We start from the raw sequence: 19,462 nt of genomic DNA, 5'->3' as shown, positions 1-19,462 counted from the left end.
AGGAAGAATTAATATCGTCAAAATGGCCATCCTGCCCAAAGCAATATACAGATTTGATGCAATCCCTCTCAAATTACCAGCAACATTCTTCAATGAATTGGAACAAATAATTCAAAAATTCATATGGAAACACCAAAGACCCCGAATAGCCAAAGCAATCCTGAAAAAGAAGAATAAAGTAGGGGGGATCTCACTCCCCAACTTCAAGCTCTACTACAAAGCCATAGTAATCAAGACAATTTGGTACTGGCACAAGAACAGAGCCACAGACCAGTGGAACAGATTAGAGACCCCAGAAATTAACCCAAACATATATGGTCAATTAATATTTGATAAAGGAGCCATGGACATACAATGGCAAAATGACAGTCTCTTCAACAGATGGTGCTGGCAAAACTGGACAGCTACATGTAGGAGAATGAAACTGGACCATTGTCTAACCCCATATACAAAGGTAAACTCAAAATGGATCAAAGACCTGAATGTAAGTCATGAAACCATTAAACTCTTGGAAAAAACATAGGCAAAAACCTCTTAGACATAAACATGAGTGACCTCTTCTTGAACATATCTCCCCGGGCAAGGAAAACAACAGCAAAAATGAGCAAGTGGGACTACATTAAGCTGAAAAGCTTCTGTACAGCGAAAGACACCATCAATAGAACAAAAAGGAACCCTACAGTATGGGAGAATATATTTGAAAATGACAGATCCGATAAAGGCTTGACGTCCAGAATATATAAAGAGCTCACACGCCTCAACAAACAAAAAACAAATAACCCAATTAAAAAATGGGCAGAGGAACTGAACAGACAGTTCTCCAAAAAAGAAATACAGGTGACCAAGAGACACATGAAAAGATGCTCCACATCGCTAATTATCAGAGAAATGCAAATTAAAACTACAATGAGGTATCACCTCACACCAGTAAGGATAGCTGCCATCCAAAAGACAAACAACAACAAATGTTGGCGAGGCTGTGGAGAAAGGGGAACCCTCCTACACTGCTGGTGGGAATGTAAATTATTTCAACCATTGTGGAAAGCAGTATGGAGGTGCGTCAAAATGCTCAAAACAGACCTACCATTTGACCCAGGAATTCCACTACTAGGAATTTACCCTAAGAACGCAGCAATCAAGTTTGAGAAAGAGAGATGCACTCCTATGTTTATCGCAGCACTATTTACAATAGCCAAGAATTGGAAGCAACCTAAATGTCCATCGGTAGATGAATGGATAAAGAAGATGTGGTACATATACACAATGGAATACTACTCAGCCATAAGAAGTGGAAAAATCCAACCATTTGCAGCAACATGGATGGAGCTGGAGAGTATTATGCTCAGTGAAATAAGCCAATCGGAGAAAGAGAAATACCAAATGATTTCACTCATCTGAGGAGTATAGGAACAAAGGAAAAACTGAAGGAACAAAACAGCAGTGGAATTACAGAACCCAAAAATGGACTAACAGGTACCAAAGGGAAAGGAACTGGGGAGGATGGGTGGGCAGGGAGGGATAAGGCGGGGGGGGAGAAGAAGGGGGGTATTAAGATTAGCATGCATGGGGGGGAGGGAGAAAGGGGAGGGTGGGATGCACAACACAGAGAGGACAAGTAGTGACTCTACAACATTTTGCTAAGCTGATGGACAGTAACCGTAATGTGGTTGTTAGGGGGGACCTGATATAGGGGAGAGCATAATAAACATAGTATTCTTCATGTAAGTGTAGATTAAAAATTTAAAAAAAAAAAAAAGAAAGAAAGAAAAAGAAAAGGGGGATTACTCCTTAACAGGATAAAACTATTGGTAAATCAAAGATCAACGCATGCTTTAAATATCCTTAATGTTGATCACTTAAAGGGTGTCAGATGATCAGCTATGGAGGTACTCTTTTCTGATAATATTCCTTTCTCTTAATTAAAAAAAAAAAAAAAAAAAAAGCAGTTACTGTGTGCTGACCTCCAATGAGTTCTGCACAGTGGTATAGAGGGCATGTCAAAGTGTGGGCAAAGGGTCTGTTTGTTTCTATGCAGAAGATCAAGGCCTAGCTTGGATACCCAGAAAATGAACTAAGATACGATATGAGGAGGAGCTTCCGGCATCAGCACTCTCTGGAGGACTTGTGCCGGGGGATGATCATCAAAAAGCCTCCACAGGGATCCGGAGGATGCTGTGGTTGTGGCTGCATCCAGCCCACCGTCTCCTGGACTTTCCATAGGAATGAGGAGGGAGATGTCTAGGCTGGCATGTGCATACAGTGAGACAACGAATTTGACCGGATCTGTACTGTTGGAACTCAACCAGGAGTTGGGAGGGGTGCAAGTTGTAGCACTCCAAAATCTCATGACTATAGACTATCTATGGTTAAAAGAACATATGGGATGTGAACAGATCCCAGAAATGGGCTGCTTTAATTTGTCTGATGGTTCAAGTACAGTTGGACAATATCCATCATTTCATAGATAAATTTTCACAAATGCCTAGGGTGCCTAAATGGTTTTCTTGGCTTCACTGGAGATGGATGGTAATTATAGATTTGCTTTGTTTATGTCACCGTATTCCTATTATGTTAATATGTGTGTGCAAATTAGTTAGTAGTTTAAAACCCATACATACTTAAGGTACTATACAAGAAGATATGTCAAAGAAATAATCAATCCTCCCATGTTTCCTTAATATGCTACATCTATAGCTTTTCTTCTTCCTTCCTAATTACAACCCTTAAATAGGATTCGTGCCTAATATCGAATTTACCGAGTATCATAATTCCTCCAGGTGGTAAAGATACCTCGAGACAAGTGCTGGGCATAGAAGCCACAGGGCATAAATCTGCAAAGAAGTAAAAAGCTAACCTTTGCAAACAATATGGCTTCTCTCTCACTTACCAACTTTACATTTCCCTGTATGGCCTCGGAAGATGACTGGTTAGCCAGAGACGGGTAAGATTCCTCAAGGGAGGAACAACCTAAGACAGGCACAGTCGCAGGGGGGCCATCAGGTGAGAATTTGGGGATCAACAGAGGTGAGGCTCAGAACCTCACCCCCCCTGCTTTAGAGAAATCTTCTGCATCCGTGGATGTCTTGCTGCCCTTGTGTAGCCTGGATTAATACTTAGTCCATAGGCACACACTTGATCATCTGATCATCTACATTTGCCTTCTTACAGCACTAAATTATGTTTTCTACCTTTATCTTGTATCTACCTACCACTTCAGCATTTTATTAAAAATAAAAATAATAATAATAATAGGAGAAATGTGGGATCAACATATAAATCAAGTACAAAAATCAAACGAATATTCATATTTGACCTGATTGTTTATAGGTCATAATGCATGATCAAAACCAAAAGTTTCTGTGATGAATGCCCTTGTACTGTTCACCATGTAAGAATTTATTCACTATGTAAGAATTCGTTCACCATGTAAGAACTTGTTTGTTATGCTTCAGAAGATTGGAGACTGACGAGAATTAGGCTTGAGAGGGATTAATGATTGTACATTGAGCGTTGTCCCCCGTATACTGAATTTTATTGTTGTTAACAACCATTTGATCAATAAATATGAGAGATGCCCTCTCAAAAAAAAACAAAAAAAGTAGTATCAGCCAGCCTGTTTGTAGTGCTCATAGGAATGTAAGATGGTTCAGCCATTACGGAAAAGTTTGTTCCTTAAAAAGTTAAACATAGAATTATCATATGATCCAGCAATTCCACTCCTCGGTATATACTGAAAACAATTCAAAATAGGTACTCAAGCACACATTCACACATGTTCATAGTAGCACTGCGTGATTGCCAAAAGATGGAAACCCAAATGTCTGTCAACTTTTGAGTGGATAAGCAAGTTGCAGTGTATACATACTATGCAATACTATCAGCTATAAAATGGAATGAAGTACTGATAGCATACTATAACATGGGTCAACCTTGAAAATATTACATGAGTGAAAGAAGCTAGACACAAAAGGTCACATTTTATATGCTTCTATTTATCTGAAATATCTGGAAAAATTCGTAGACACAAAATGCAGTGGGTGGTTCCCAGGTGGGGACAAGAAAAATGGGATGTGACTGCTTAATAAGTACGTGGCTTTCTTTTGGGGTAATGAAAACATTTTGGAACTAGACAAAGGTGGTGGTTGTACAACATTGTGAAAATAATACCACTGAATTGTTCACTTAAAGTGGTTTATTTAATATTATATCAATTCTGCCTCAATAAAAAAACAAATTGCCAAACAGTTCATTCTTAACTATCAACAACGTTTTCTTGAAATAATACAAGATTGAATGTGCATATTGAAAGGGTACACATGTACCTATAATGGTTAACACTAAGCTGCATTTTAGTAAAATTAAAAATAAAGCAGACAGAGAAAGAAAAGATTAGGATTGGACAATTTAGTAGGAGCATTTTACCAGAAGCAAAAATGAAGCGACATGTTTAAAGTGCTCAAGGAAAGAAAATGAGCAAAGGTTTTATATCCAGCCAAGCTGACTTCGTGTATAAAAACTACAAATGAATAGTCATGAACATGCTGAAAACAAGGAAATATTGTTAGGAGACTTTTCTGAGAAATCTAGAGAATGAGCTGAAATCATAGGAGCAGTTTTGATAAATGGTCCGGTGGTGAGAATAGAATATATTTAATAGTGAAACTAAGCCTATGGAGTTAAAGGTAATAAAATAATATTTAAATATTATAAGTTGTATGCTCTGAAATGTAGTGCAGCTGTGACAAATGGGAGAAAAGAATATTTTGAATGTAATATAAGCTTGATGATTGTTCATAGTTTTTAGCTGGAAATAAGTAACACTTTATTAAATGTTGGAGAAGGGTGAGGGAAGGCAGGAAGAAAATGTTACAAAGTAATTTAATGACTATTAATAACAGGGATGATAAATATAATCTAAACAGGAAATTAAGGATCCAATATCCAAAAATAATTATTAGCACAAAAATGTAAAGCCTCCATGATACTAAAAAACATATTTTTAAATCTAGCAAAGAGCAATAAAATCTCTACATGTGTATGTGCTATATACCACTGTAACATAAAAAATATGATGAAAGGTTAAAAATAAATAGACAAAATTATACCAAGTGAATGCAAATAACATAAAAGCAAGGTCGCAAACTTGATGATAACAGGTAGCATTCAGGCCAAGAAACATTTAACGTGGGGAGGAAACTACTGACATATTGAGCTACATTAAAATTAAGCACCCTGTTCATCAAAAGACACTTTTAGGAAAGTTAAAAAACAAGTTGCAGATTAGGACAAAGTGTGTAATTCATACCCAATAAGGGAGTTCATATTCATAACTGTGTACATGTGTTGTAAAGAGAGAGCTCCTATATCAATAAGGAAAAAATAGCTCTGTAGAAAAACAGGCAAGAGACTTGAGCAGGCACCTTACAAATAAGAATATCCAAATGGTCAATAAATTTATGAAAAGGCGGTAAACCTTACTAGTAATCAAGAAACTTTAATTAAAACCACAGTGAAATGCCATTGCGTTCCTTCCAGAATGGCTAAAATTAAAAGGACTGACAATGCCAGATGAAGGCAAGGATAAGAAGGTATGAGAGTTCATGTATATGGTGGGCATGTCAGTTGCTACAGTCACTTGGAAAACTGTTTAGCCTTTTCTACTGAGATTTAACATACTTATACTCGGTAAACTAGAAGTTTCCCTCCTAGATACATATTCAACAGAACTGTATTTCATATGTACCAAAAGACAGGTCCATAACAGCATCAATTTAATAGTCAAAAAGTGAAGATAACATAAATGTCCATCAAAAGTAGAATGAAATTGGTGAATTATGGTACATTCATTTAGTGAATCCTCTGTAGCAATGAAAATGAACCGCAGCTGTTTGAAACATACATGAATCTTAGACGTACTCTTGAGGCAAAAGCGAGACTTAAGTGAACACATACTGTATGATTCCATTTATATAACATGCAAAATTATCTGTGGTGTTAGAATTCAAGGTATTAGTCTGATAGGTAATCTTTCTGGATGAAAGTGGAGGTAGTGATTGGAAGGAGCCACAGGGAGAGTCCTGTAGTGCTCATACAGCCCTGTTTCTTTATTGGGATGGTAGTTAAATGGGTATGTTTGTTTTTCATAGTTTATTATGTTTGTACTTCTCTGATACAAGTTATACATGGATAAAAAAGTTATAAAAAAAGGAATGAGGAAGTTCTAATATCAAATGATATCCAGGAAGTAAAAAAAAGCAAGATGCAGCGATGTTTTATATTATGAAACATTTGGTTTGGTTTATAGAATGCCACCTCTTTTCTTCTACCTTTCAGGCCATTCTGACTGGTTATTACCCAAGCCCCAATCCTTGGCCATCTGTTCTCCCTCCAGTTCATTCTTAGGATATTAACTCACATATCTGTGCCCCAGTCCCTGCCCTAGACCCAAGTTATCACTTTGTTAAAACTCTTGAAATGCTGTGGGATAGTTCCTGTTGATTATATCATGGCTGACATGAAAATCAGCAATACCTAAAATTTAAACTCATCTCTCTTCCTCTTGTCTATATATAAGCTACCATCCTAATCTTAGTATTTCCATCAATGGTTTCACTGTCCTCTGAACTTGAAATATTTGTTATTTTTGACTTGATTTTCCACTGGACACACAATCTGTAAGTATTGCTGATGATTTCTTTTCAGTATTGTGAAATGTGTTATTTTCAGTTACAAAGTTACCATGGTAACATCAGTTAGATAGTTAATTAGGTTTTTGTTAGTGTCCTGTCTTCACCTCCTTACCTGCAAATATCACACTGCTAAACTATCAATGAGAGAATATGTTCCAAGTCATAGTGATGATGGTTGTACAAATTTATGAATATACTAAAAACCACTGAATTGTATACATTAAAAGACTGAATTTTATGCTATGTGAAATATCTCAATAATGCTGTTACTAAAACAAAAACAATAATGTCACTGATAGCATGTAGTGGTTTCCTACTAGATTAAATTTAGTTTTGATTTATCATCTAAAACCATTGTATCCAGCTTCACTTTCTTAAACAGTCTGTTATACAACTCTAGGTAATTAATTTCCTTGAACAACATCTTCATAGTCCAATAAGTGTTTTGTTGTATGCAGATTAATAATCTTACGGGAATGGTCACATCTTCTATGGATATTATCCCTATTTTAAAAGTGGGGAAACTTGTATGGGGACAATTCCAGAGCTATTATTAGAATTCATTTCAACTTAAAAATACCTATTGAGATTCTTTCATATACTAGGCACTGGTTGGTTCAGTTGGGATATAGCGATATTTCAGTCCTCTTATCCCTATATCCAGAGAGCTACCAAAGTTGTTTCTAGTCTCTGCCTCTGCTAGTCATTTCCTCTAGACTGCTTTTCTGCTTCAGTTTTGTCCTTGTCATGTAATTCAAAGTCCTTCTAATTTTCCTCACTAACCTTCTTTAAACCTTCCTTTACATTGAATTCCTTGGCACTAGACCAATTCTAAATTATCTGTAATTTGCTACATTTTTCTTTACTTGGTTCATACACCTATCACCTCAGTTGATGGATAGAAAGCTTCTTAAGGGCATAGTTATCTATACTTTCAAAAAGTATATTTTTTCTCATTGTACTAATAGTTCTGGGCCCCTAGATACTTACTAGTAAAATTACATTGTATTGAATAGCCTTGAACTTTAATCTCCTGGCTAGTTGGGAATACTAGATACCCATAAGAGACATAGCCTGTGCACAATTGTAAAACAGTTTATTAATTGTGAAAAATGAAAAACTTGAAATTGAATAGGTAAGTGGTTCTGATGAGTTGTTCTGCTGCACTTCAGCTGTAGTTAGCTGTAGTTATAGTTAACTGTGATCTTTAGGCCCATTGTAACATCAGTAGGTCATAGCTTACTTAGCACCTAAAGTAACTGCTAGATAGGGGATAGCCTGATTTGGGCTAGTATTATCTGGGATGAAGACAAAGCACCACATGTTGGCCTCCTCTAACACACTGTTAACGTTCATGGACTGCTGTAGCACATGTGGCCTCTACAGGATGATGAATCATCTCATACCTATATATTTTGATAAACTTTGAAACAGTATAAAGCTTTTTCAAAGTAAGCAAAGGACAGTGGAAGTAACATTCTGTATTAGAAGATGCTGCTTATGGTAGAGTTCTCTTGCCACTCAATGTCTTACTAGTACTATTGATGTTGTCAGTTTAGATGGATGTCAGATAATGGTCCAGTGTTCATCTCTTCATTTCAAAAATAGTGTATTGTCATTCTTGAATAATAATTATTAGAGTCAAAATAATGAAAATTAAGCGTACTTAATGCTTTTTATTGTTGTTTTATAAGGCACAGCTGGTGGATTTGAAATCTGAACTGACAGAGACCCAAGCAGAGAAAGTTGTATTAGAGAAAGAAGTACATGATCAGCTTTTACAGTTGCACGCAATTCAGCTTCAGCTTCATGCTAAAACCGGTCAAAGTGTTGACTCTGGTACCATTAAGGCAAAATTGGTGAGTAATTTAGAGGGTAATATACAACTTATCTGTATTTTAGAGGGTGAAGAGGGCAACTGTTAGTGAGGCTTTTTAATTATAAAAGGTTATATATGCTCATTTTGGGAAGTTTAGAAAATACAGGAAATGTAAAGATGATCATCACAATCTCATTGTCTAGAGATGATCTGTATAATAGCCAGTTGATATTAAGGTAGGATTTTTTCCTGTTTAAAAGTATCTGTATAAATATATTTAAAAGATGTTTGTGATAATAACAGGTAAACAATTTTTTTTTGCCCCACTGTATCAGTTACAATCAAGTTCAGCTGCATATAACACAAATCCCAAGTAACAATTAGGTTATTACTGAATAGTGCAAATTATGTTCTCTCAATTTAAAGCCCTGAAACAGGCAGTCCAAAGGTGATAATGGCAGCTCCACAGATTAGGGGTCAGGTTCCTTTTGTTGTTGTGCTTTGCCATTTTTTGCTCATGGTTTCTATCCTCATGATTTCTTCATGTCCACATTCCAGGCAGAAAGAAGAATCTAAGGGAAAGGCAAAAGGATGCTTCCCTGCTGCATTAGCTTTCTTTGTAAAGAACTTTTCATGAAATCCTTCTCAACAATTTTTACCAATTTAGCCATCTCATTGGCTTTCCCTAGCTGCATGTCATGCTCTTAGTTCATCACATGACCACCTCCAGTTAAAATTGGAGTTTTGTTAATAAGGAAGGAGAAAATGGAATTGGGTGCCAACTAGTGGCACATTTTTTTCTTTTGCTTGTAATATATGAAAAGCATTTTCCCTACCACTGAACACTTCAGAATGTGTGTGTGTGTAATGTCCATTGTATAAATTTTCCGGAACTAATTAATCATTGCCCTTTTAAGCAATATAGGTTGTTTCAATAGAATTTTTTTAAAGTCTGATTTTAGTTTAACCTCATATGTATTAAGTATGTATATGCCAGATACTTATTTTAACTATCGGTAACACTGTAATAAATAAGTAAGGTACAGCTTGGGAAAGGCAGAAGGTGATGTTGATGATGAGAGTAATACATTTTCAAATTTTACTTGTCTTCAGTTAAATCCATTTCTTTGGTTAGTTTCTAATACTGATTTGTTAGAATTAACTGAATACATTCTTCTAGAGTCCTTTTAAATTCTGAAATTCTATTAATCTAATTAGTATTGTTGTTTTAAGTTAGCCAATATGAGTCAGATTCATAGCTGCTGCTTTGGAATGTTTGATATTAACATTGAGAAACAATGTACATTTTCACTAGAAAAGAATTTACCTGAAGGTAACAATAGATGCAAAACAGTGTGCTCTTGTGGAAAGATGCTAAGCCAGATGTGTTGACTAATTTTGATTAAAAATTTTTTAAACCTAATATTATACAGTTAATATGGTTTATGGATTTGCAAATACATTTGTTCTAATGAATTTTACCCGAGTGATGTTCAACATAGGGGAATTTTCCTTGTAATGATTATACCACTAGATAAAATCATTTTTATGATGTTTTTCTAATTATAAAACTTTTTTCTTATATCTTAAGTCTGTCCCCTCTCTGGAGGAGCTGGTAAGTATGCTGTTTCTGTTTTGCTTTAATATGTCATGCTGAAGTGTTCTTGGTGTTTTATTTGCATATTACATGTTGTCACTTTGTATTTGAAAATGATGTTAATAATAGTAATTTTTTCAAGTGCCACAATACCTGAAAATGTTCAGTGACCCATTGTTCTTTTCTCATGATATTTTGTTAAAGATTTTATTTTCTTAGTGATTTATAGCCATTATTTGCAGAGCCCATCAATTTTCGACAACTTCTGAGCCTTTGTAACTTGTTTAAACCCTTACTTCAAAAGAGCAATTGGTTTTTTCACCTGAGTGTTTTGAAGATACATTAAGCAGGTCTAGATTTTTTTCCCTTCTTTTCTATTTGAATTTATTCTCTTAAAAAGAATTTGCATGTTGGTTTCTTTTTCATCAACTGCATGTGTTAAAACTTTTCAGCAGTTTTGAGAATAATTGTGTGGCCTTTGAAACAACTGAATTTTGAAACTCTTTAGCAGAACTTATTTAAGAAAATAACAATATATAATTTCTTAGTATTTTTCCCACTACCCTAACCTAGTCAGGTTCCAGCTTTGCATATGGCTTTACTTCTTTTGAAAATACACCGTTTTGATATCTAAATACAAAATTAATTCTTTGTTGTTACCTAACAATAAACAGGTTAACAAAAAAAATTTTTTTTTCTTTAAATCTAGAAGTGATTAACTTCAGTTTTCTTAGTCCTGTTATTGCTTGCTTCTGTAATTTCGGGCCTCAGGTTTGTCAGATTTATTGTGGGCTGAATCGTTACAGCAAAGCAGTTGTTTAGATTTCATAAATACTGTATAATAGCTCGCTGTATGGATAGTTCATTAAAGTAATTGTAGGTAGATAATTCTCAACATAAAGTTTATTTAGCCTATAAGCCAAAGAATTTTTGGTCTTCTATGAACTCTTTTTCTGAAACAAACAGCATTAACCTCAGTAAATGTCATAAAAAAAGATTTGTATTCATGTTACCCAAATTGGTTTCTTTTGGAACTAATACCTGCCCTTTTGTGAAATAGGTTCTGAAGTATAAACTGAGATTTTAGTAATTCCAAAGTTGTTATAAAAGGAAGATCTAGATTATTAGTTCTTCAAATTCTTTAAAACAGTATCTATAAATTATGTTCTTATGGCTATATATTTTTTACAGAAATTGAAAAATCCTGCTAATTAATCTTCCTTCTGTTTATAATATTTTTAATTAAAGAAGTGATGAATAATATATCCATCATTTGATGGCTGTTATTCATTTTAGCATTTTTTTAAGATTGTGATGCTCTCGCTGCCTTGTATTTGAATATATCATATTTTGATGTTTAGGGATATCATGTATTAATCTTGTCAAAACAGTAGGCCAAAGCCTACAGTTAAATTAGTCCCAAAATAAATTCCATGAATTGTTAAAAGTTTGGTTAAATTTGTTTCTCAGCTTTTTAAATAAAAGAAAAATAATTATAGTAACTACCTATACAATAGAAAGAATATCATTTGCTACTTGTTCAAGAGAAACATTTTCCCTGGTGCTGAAGTAGATCTTTATTTAGTCTTATAAAGGAAACATGGTGTTATCGTGAACAGTGTCTTCCACATCTCATCCACATATATAACCACTTTTTAGATTTATTAATTCTGCAAATTAGTGAGTCCATAAAAGCTGTTCTATAAGTCAGTGAAAACACTTCTACTCAGGGTAAATGAAAGTTTATAGTGTTTGGATGGTTTTCTTGATCCAAAATAACACTTAAAATATCTGTGAGGGTCCTCATTTAACTCTCAGAAGGGTTTATTTGGCCACATAGTGTATGTGTGTATTTGAATTTGACTGCTTTTTGGCAGGATTTTGTACCTTCTGTTTTCCACTCTGCTTTGTCTTGTGCCCACTTACCTTTCTATGCTTGGATCTTGAAGCCATTTACATTTGTAACCTTTGACATATAGGAATAGACACTGTTCTTTATACTTTTAAGGTAAATTAAATATTATTTCTCACATGTAAGCTTGTGATAAAATTCAGTGGCAAAGATTTTGAAGTTATATTCTCTAACACCTATAACCTATAAATTCACATATGAGGACTTACTTTCAAGTGGAGCATAGGATGGCATATCTAGTCTAATTTAAGCATTGTTAAGTTTCTTGTAGTCCTCTAAGATAAATTAGCTATAGAATGTATCTCTGTATAACTGAATGATTTTGACCTGCTTTATGGAATTGTTGCATTAAAGTTAATTAAATGTTTGTATATGACAATCAAAAAGTTTTTTTTTTATTCTAGTTTCTTGAGTCATTCTTAGAAGGTAAATTGAAAGCAGATTCAATTACCCATTGAAGCTACTCCTGTTAGCATATGATAACATGAGCTTAGAGGAGACTACTTCTCTTGATATCTTCAGTATCAAAGTACCCCAGTGCATGCAGTTATCTTACCTAGAAGTGGGCACAGCACTTTCTAGTACTAGTTAAAAAGAACTAGATCCAAATCTTGGTGTTCTATTTTATAGAAATGAAGCAGTAATTTTTTTAAATTATTTATTTTTTTAAGGCATTATTGGTATACACTCTTATGAAGGTTTCACATGAAAAACAATGTGGTTACTACATTCTCTCATATTATCGAGTTTCCCACTCCATACCCCATTGCAGTCACTGTCCATCAGTGTAGTGAGATGCCACAGTCACTATTTGCCTTCTCTATGCTACACTGTATGAAGTAGTAATTTTTATTATATGCTTTCATTGTTGGTATTATAGACTGTGTGCTTTTGTGTATTTTAAGGAACCTTGTCTGTTGCTAAAGAGTCTTAAAAGTATTTTCATTACATTATGTTTGTTTTTTAATTACAATAGGAGAGAGAACTTGAGGCAAACAAAAAAGAAAAAATGAAAGAAGCTCAACTTGAAGCTGAAGTGAAGTTGTTGAGAAAAGAGAATGAAGCCCTACGTAGACATATAGCTGTTCTCCAGGCTGAAGTTTATGGGGCAAGACTGGCTGCCAAGTACTTGGATAAGGAACTGGCTGGAAGGTGCATAAAATGGGTTCCTTTTTAGTCTATGTGACAGACTGGGTATTTACCAAGGTATTATGGTAAATGAAACAGTAATTGTTACTGTAAGATGTATTTTACAGTTGGTTATAGCTTACTATTGCTATTGTTAATTTAATCTTGATAGTGTTATATATTATAGATATTTAGCCATACTAAGTAAGTAATTTCTGGTACACACACACACACAGTAATAGAAACTTACTGTGAAATGCTAATAGCTAAGCTGCACTTTTCAGCCTCTTAGGAGGTTCCTGAGCATTAGTTGCAAAAGCTATTTGTGCTCAGTAATTCTTCTGAACTCTCTCTATAATGAAAATTATGATAATGAAAAACGAACTGAATCAATTCTTTTCCCAATATGAAGGGTTCAACAAATACAATTACTAGGACGAGATATGAAAGGACCTGCTCATGATAAGCTTTGGAACCAGTTGGAAGCTGAAATACATTTGCATCGTCACAAAACTGTCATCAGAGCTTGTAGAGGACGCAACGACCTGAAACGACCGATGCAGGCACCACCAGGCCACGTATGCTTGCTTAACTGCTGTCACTCAGCCTCTGCCTTCTTCCCTTAATCTGAAGTGCTTTCCACTTTTTTCCCTCTAGTAGTGTCTAAAACCTTTATTTAAAAAGTGAAAATGAGATGAAACTTTTAAAACAGGTACATATTTAAAGTTGTAAGAATCCATACTCTTTATAGACTTACCACTGCCCTGAAAGTGATATTTCTGCAGTCAGTGGACTATCGCTAGTAAATGCATATTGCTAGTACTTAAGCTCATATTTCAGAATGGTCCTGGATCATGATTAGACATGTTTAAGTTTATTCTAAGCTTGGCAGAGAGTGTAGTCATATTGATAGATCTGTAACTATTTTGGGTAGTTTGTCCAGGGAATTTTTGGTAACTGGATTAAAATGTAGTTTCTGAACTAACATTTACACCTGTTTGGTCTTCAGTTAAGATGGAATTTGAGATCTGTGTCCAGTAGTCTTCTTCTGTAGTTAACATTATTCAGAAGCTTTCTTACCTGGATAAATCCTTATTAAATTTCATTATGACAACTGCCTGATAATATAAACCTTAAAGTAATAAAAGCATGTCTAACTCCTACCCAGTGGCTTACATATCTTACTACCAAGATAAAGTATGGCCTTAAATAGTAAAGTTGTTTTTTGCCTTTGCAAAGATTATTATAAGAAGAATTCATATGAACATGGAGTTGGTGGGAGAGGAGTGGGGATTTGCAATAAGTACTTATGCCATTGCCTTCCCTGGGATGTTGGTAGGCCCCATTAATTTCTAAACAGTGACCAGATGACAAAAGTTATTCTAAATACAGGAGTATGAACTTTAACCTGATAATCATGGGAGTTTTAAATAAAATGGCGGACTTAATAAGATTTTACATTATTATATTTTTAATTGAAATATAGTGATACACAATTTTATATTGGTTTCAAGTATACAACGCAGTGGCTCAACAGTTATACACATTATTAATTCTCATCCCAACTAGTGCAGTTACTATCTATCATCATAGGAAAATGTATAAGATTTAGCATTATTTTAACAATTGCTTTGGTGCTGTGAAAAGGATGTAATGGAAGAGTGCCTAATGGGAGTCGGGTAGGTAATCAAACTATAGATACTGCAGTAATCCAAGGGGAAAGTGATGAGGGCAGTGGAAGTGTATTTAAGAAGAAGGACAGCCTTGAAAGAATTAGAGTTAAGAGGACTTGGTGACTAGCTGTGCTTTTTAGTAAGTTGGTGAGGGAGAAGGAAGAGTCTAGGTTTTTGGTGTGGGCAACTGAGTGAGATGATGGCATTCATTGATAAAGCAAGTAGAGGAAAAGGAGAGTTTTGGGGAAAAGATGATGAGATCAGTATTATATATGTAGTGCTTGAGATGCCAATAGGATGGCCAAAACCCACAGTTTGATAGATGACTCTGGAATTCATGAGAAAAGTCTGAGTTGAAGAAATATTAGGGAGATTGTCTGTTATTATTGAAATCATGGAATTGATCAAATCACTCAGGGGAAGTATATAGAAAGTAAAAAGAATAGGGGGCCAAGGATGGAGCGAAATTTTTATGGAGTGAGGGAACGAAATGGATCTCCAGAGGAAGAGCCTGGGATGGGGCTGTCAGCTATAGAGCATCTAGGAAAGTAGTGCAATGGAAACTAAGGAAGAGTGGGGTTTTCAAAGAGGGGGTAATGAATAGTATCAGCTTGCTGCAAGGTTCAGGTAGGCTAGTGACTAAAAAGTGTTCATTGAATGTAGCATATTGGTTACCAGTGACTGAGAAGGCAAGTTCAGTGGAGCAAGTGGGATAAAACCATAATTACAGTTGATTGAATTAATAAATGTGTGAGGCAAGGAAGTAGATAAAATTAGGATTATGTGGAGATTAAGTAAAGATGGAGGGAGGATAGTAGCTAAAGAAGACAATAGGTGATTGAAGGTTTTTTTTTTCTCTTTTTATTTATTTTTATTTTTTATTTTATTTTGGTATCATTAATCTATAATTACGTGAGTGAAATTATGGTTACTAGATTACCCCCATCATCAAGTCCCCACCACATACCCCATTACAGCATAGTAAGATACTGTAGAATCACTACTGATTGAAGGGTTTTTATTTTGTTCTGTGTTTGTACATGGTCAGTATTTTAAAGCTGGAAGAGGCTTAGAATTTGTTTATATGCTGAACAGGAAAAGAGCGTAGTAGAGAGGGAAAGGGGAAAGGTACCAGAGAAAGAATTATTAAGGGAGCAGGGTCCTTTCTTTAAGAGGTAGACTCTAGAGCTCAGAGGAATGAAAAAGTAACTAATTATCCAATTGAAAATTTTGTTTTCAATTAAAATGGATATAGATCTTCAAGATATTCTCCAGTGATGATAAACAATTACTCACTTTAATTTCTAGATGTTATCAGTTAATTTCTGGCAATCATTTCTTTTGTAATGTTCTACAATTTAAAAAGAGATGTATCAGTATTAAAGAGATAAACAGAAGGGTGAGGAAATCATCTGTACATTTCACTATATGAATAGAACAACTATTTTCACTTTTCTAGTTGGTCTGTTAATTACTTTCCTAACACTATACCATGTATTCATTCTAGGAAATTGATAAAGATTTCTAAAAGCAAGTTATATAACATGGGTTTACTATTTTTGTACAGGTTTAATATTTAAGTAGTACTAATTTTTCTTCTTTTTTTCCCCCAATAAGGATCAAGACTCTTTAAAGAAAAGCCAAGGTGTTGGTCCAATTAGAAAAGTTCTCCTCCTTAAGGAAGATCATGAAGGCCTTGGCATTTCAATCACAGTAAGAAGTAGTGCTTCCAGGCTCCTTTTCTACTGTTAATCTAGATGAATCATGCTCCTTTGTTGGACATCATTGGGAAATAAAGTATTCTGGATGTATATTCTAGATAACTGAATTTATCTTTTCTGTAAACTTTTTTTGGGTATATAAATTTTAATAACTGTTAAGTATTACTTTATAAAAATACTACTTTAGTAAGCATAGTTTAACATTTTCTTTATGGTTCAGGTTGTAGTTCTGTGCCATGTCCTGTGATGCCTCTAGGGGCCTTTGGGAATGGATATGATTGTTTTCTTCCATGTTAAATGCTAAGATTATATTATTATTTTCTTAAGAGTGTGCATTATCTTTCTCATGTCTCATTTCTTTGCTGTTGGATTTCACTGGCTCTTGGGTCCAAATATTATTCCTTTTTAAATTTGATGCCTTTATAATCAGTTGTCTTGGGCAACAATCCTGAGAGCAATCTATTATAAAGTACATATATTTGGAGTCATTTCATTGCTGTTCAGTGCTTTGTTCCAGATGAATGTAAAGGTTGTTTTACTCTAATCATCATTTGGTAATACGTAGGCACTGCATAAGTTCATTTGCTTTCTAGAATTGCTTAATGTAGGAATGTTTCTTAACAAAGAAAAGTTTATCAGGGGTACTTATTGAATATATACTATTTTTAATGCAGTGCCCTTAAAGAACATAAATTTTAGGAGAAGCTAAACATGCATATACACTCATATACACACATAATTAAGATATAAGCTAGAAAGCGAAAGATACCAAATACTGCCTTTTATCAATTCTGCATTGCATATTTTTTCATATTTTAATATTTCTGAATTGAGATTCATCATAAAATCTTAAAACTGTTTTTGTGGTACATAAATAATGGTATGTCTTACCATTCATAGTAATTCAGATCTGATAAAATCTAATAGTGCTGTGGACTACTAATACATAAAATGTTTTTATGTATATTTAAAAGAGCTTAATGGATTGTAGATTTTTGGTTCTTCAACATCTTTTTCTTCCATTCTTTGGCCCTCAAATACATTTTAGAAAAACACATGAATGTTATTAATCATTTTACTTAGATAACTTTTGATATTCAATAATTTATTTACCATTATATAAGTAGCAAATAAGATTTCACTCAGCACTTTTAGAGACAGTATAAGTGTTTACTGATATACATTAAAAAAATATTTTATTGTTAGAATACTCTGTGGCTATACAAAGAGTAATCTAATTTACTGCTTTTTCTTTTTTCGTTAGGGTGGGAAAGAACATGGTGTTCCAATCCTCATTTCTGAGATCCACCCAGGGCAACCTGCTGATAGATGTGGAGGGCTGCATGTTGGAGATGCTATTCTGGCTGTTAATGGAGTTAACCTAAGGGACACAAAGCATAAAGAAGCTGTAACCATTCTTTCCCAGCAGGTAAGTTGTTTTATGTAGTTAAAATGGGATCTATCAATTGGTTCTTTCTGAATCGATTGAATATTTTATACTTCCCTAAGAGTTTTCTTAAATAGTAAAGTATTTATATAGAGACATTAATTTTCTTTGAGTTGGGGCTTTTATAGAAGACATTCAGCCAGATTTACAGAAAAAAGATTTTCTTTGCTCTTTTCCACAGCTGTATAGCTTTGAACAAATTACTTAAATCTTCTGTGCTACAGTGTCCTTATCTGAAAGCTATAAGGAGTAAGTGTGTTAATACATACCAAGTGCTTACTCAGGACAGGACCTGGTTCTTAGAAAGCAAAACATCATTAATGACTAAGACACTATATAAATATAGGTATTTCAGAAAAAACAAACAGTGCTAGATGTGAACTTTTTACAGCCATAAATGTTTGAGTCCTTAGAACTCATTTAGTCCAGTGCTCTTATATAAAGTGAGTAAAGTAAGGTTTTTAGAGAGTTGTCTTGCCAATGGGTTTCACACCTGGGCAAGTATGACCAAAGAAAATGACAGCAAAATGTTCTTGGGGTGAAAGGGTTATACCCAACTTTATTTCCAGGTGGCAGATCAGTCACTAAAATCCCATTCACTGAGAGCAAGTCTGCAGGCAGCAAGACAGTCTCTGCCTCTGGGCCCCTCTGTCCGCACGGCTGTCCTCTGGGCTTCTTTGCACAGTCATCCCGCACAGCCATCCTCTGGGCCCCTCTGTCCACCCAGCCATCCTCTGGGCCTCTGTCCTCAGCGCTGCCACCACTCCAGCCTCTGCTCTGCTCTCCTGCAGCCTTGCAGCCCTGACACCATGTCGCGCCCAGAGCACTGGGCGGAGCTCTTTTTATAGAGTCAACAGCCATGTATTGCCCACAGGTGTGTAGTGAGCTAGTCAACCATGGCCAGGTGAGAATCCTGGCCAGAGGAACTCTCATTTTATCCACAAGAGTAAATGATTTACTCAAGGTTGCAAAGCAGAAAATTACAGTTAGGATTCATATCCAGGACCCAAGTCATATTTGTCACCCAGTATACTTATAAAGATTTTTTTGTGTCTGGTTTTTCCTTCAGCAATAATGTTGAGGGAATTAAAAAGGTGTTGGTAGTACATGGAGATGCTTGTTGGACCATCAGCATAGTATGCCAGTGTAGAATTGACTCTCAAGAGTTGAAAGTAAATTTAAAGTTCATTAGGTTCAAGTCTACATGATGCATAAATCTCTTCAATATTACTTATTAAATAATTGTATTAAATGAAGGACTTGATGATAAAGCTCTCTGTTCCATTCTTATACACTGATGATTTTTAGAAAGTGCTTCTCAAGTAAAGGCCCAACATCTGTGTCTCTGTGACAGCTACCCAGAGACTCAATTCTGTCATCTAGAACTTTAGCATTATTCCTCTGTCTCCCAAAATGGTATTTTAAAAACTTATGTGCTAATAATGGAGATCTAAAAGTGCAGCTAGCCTCATTAAG

The 19,462-nt window shown here is 34.9% G+C and overlaps 1 protein-coding gene across 2 annotated transcripts in view; it reads left to right on the top strand.

Annotated features, from left to right (window-relative positions):
• GOPC (golgi associated PDZ and coiled-coil motif containing) overlaps positions 1-19,462 on the top strand; it is a 59,520-nt gene that overhangs the window by 29,953 nt on the left and 10,105 nt on the right. Inside the window, exons 2-7 of one of the 2 annotated variants that reach the window (XM_073219448.1) lie at positions 8,384-8,548; positions 10,100-10,123; positions 12,994-13,169; positions 13,558-13,723; positions 16,436-16,531; positions 17,804-17,968. In XM_073219448.1, coding sequence (XP_073075549.1) covers positions 8,384-8,548; positions 10,100-10,123; positions 12,994-13,169; positions 13,558-13,723; positions 16,436-16,531; positions 17,804-17,968 — 792 coding nt within the window. The remainder of the gene's footprint in view (positions 1-8,383; positions 8,549-10,099; positions 10,124-12,993; positions 13,170-13,557; positions 13,724-16,435; positions 16,532-17,803; positions 17,969-19,462) is intronic. The other variant, XM_073219449.1, reaches the window with a different exon arrangement.

This window comes from Manis javanica, chromosome 13, assembly GCF_040802235.1.
Source record: "Manis javanica isolate MJ-LG chromosome 13, MJ_LKY, whole genome shotgun sequence".
Taxonomy (NCBI): domain Eukaryota; kingdom Metazoa; phylum Chordata; class Mammalia; order Pholidota; family Manidae; genus Manis; species Manis javanica.
The sequence above is the reverse complement of the archived record's forward strand: the minus strand, read 5'-3'. Positions and strand labels throughout refer to the sequence as shown.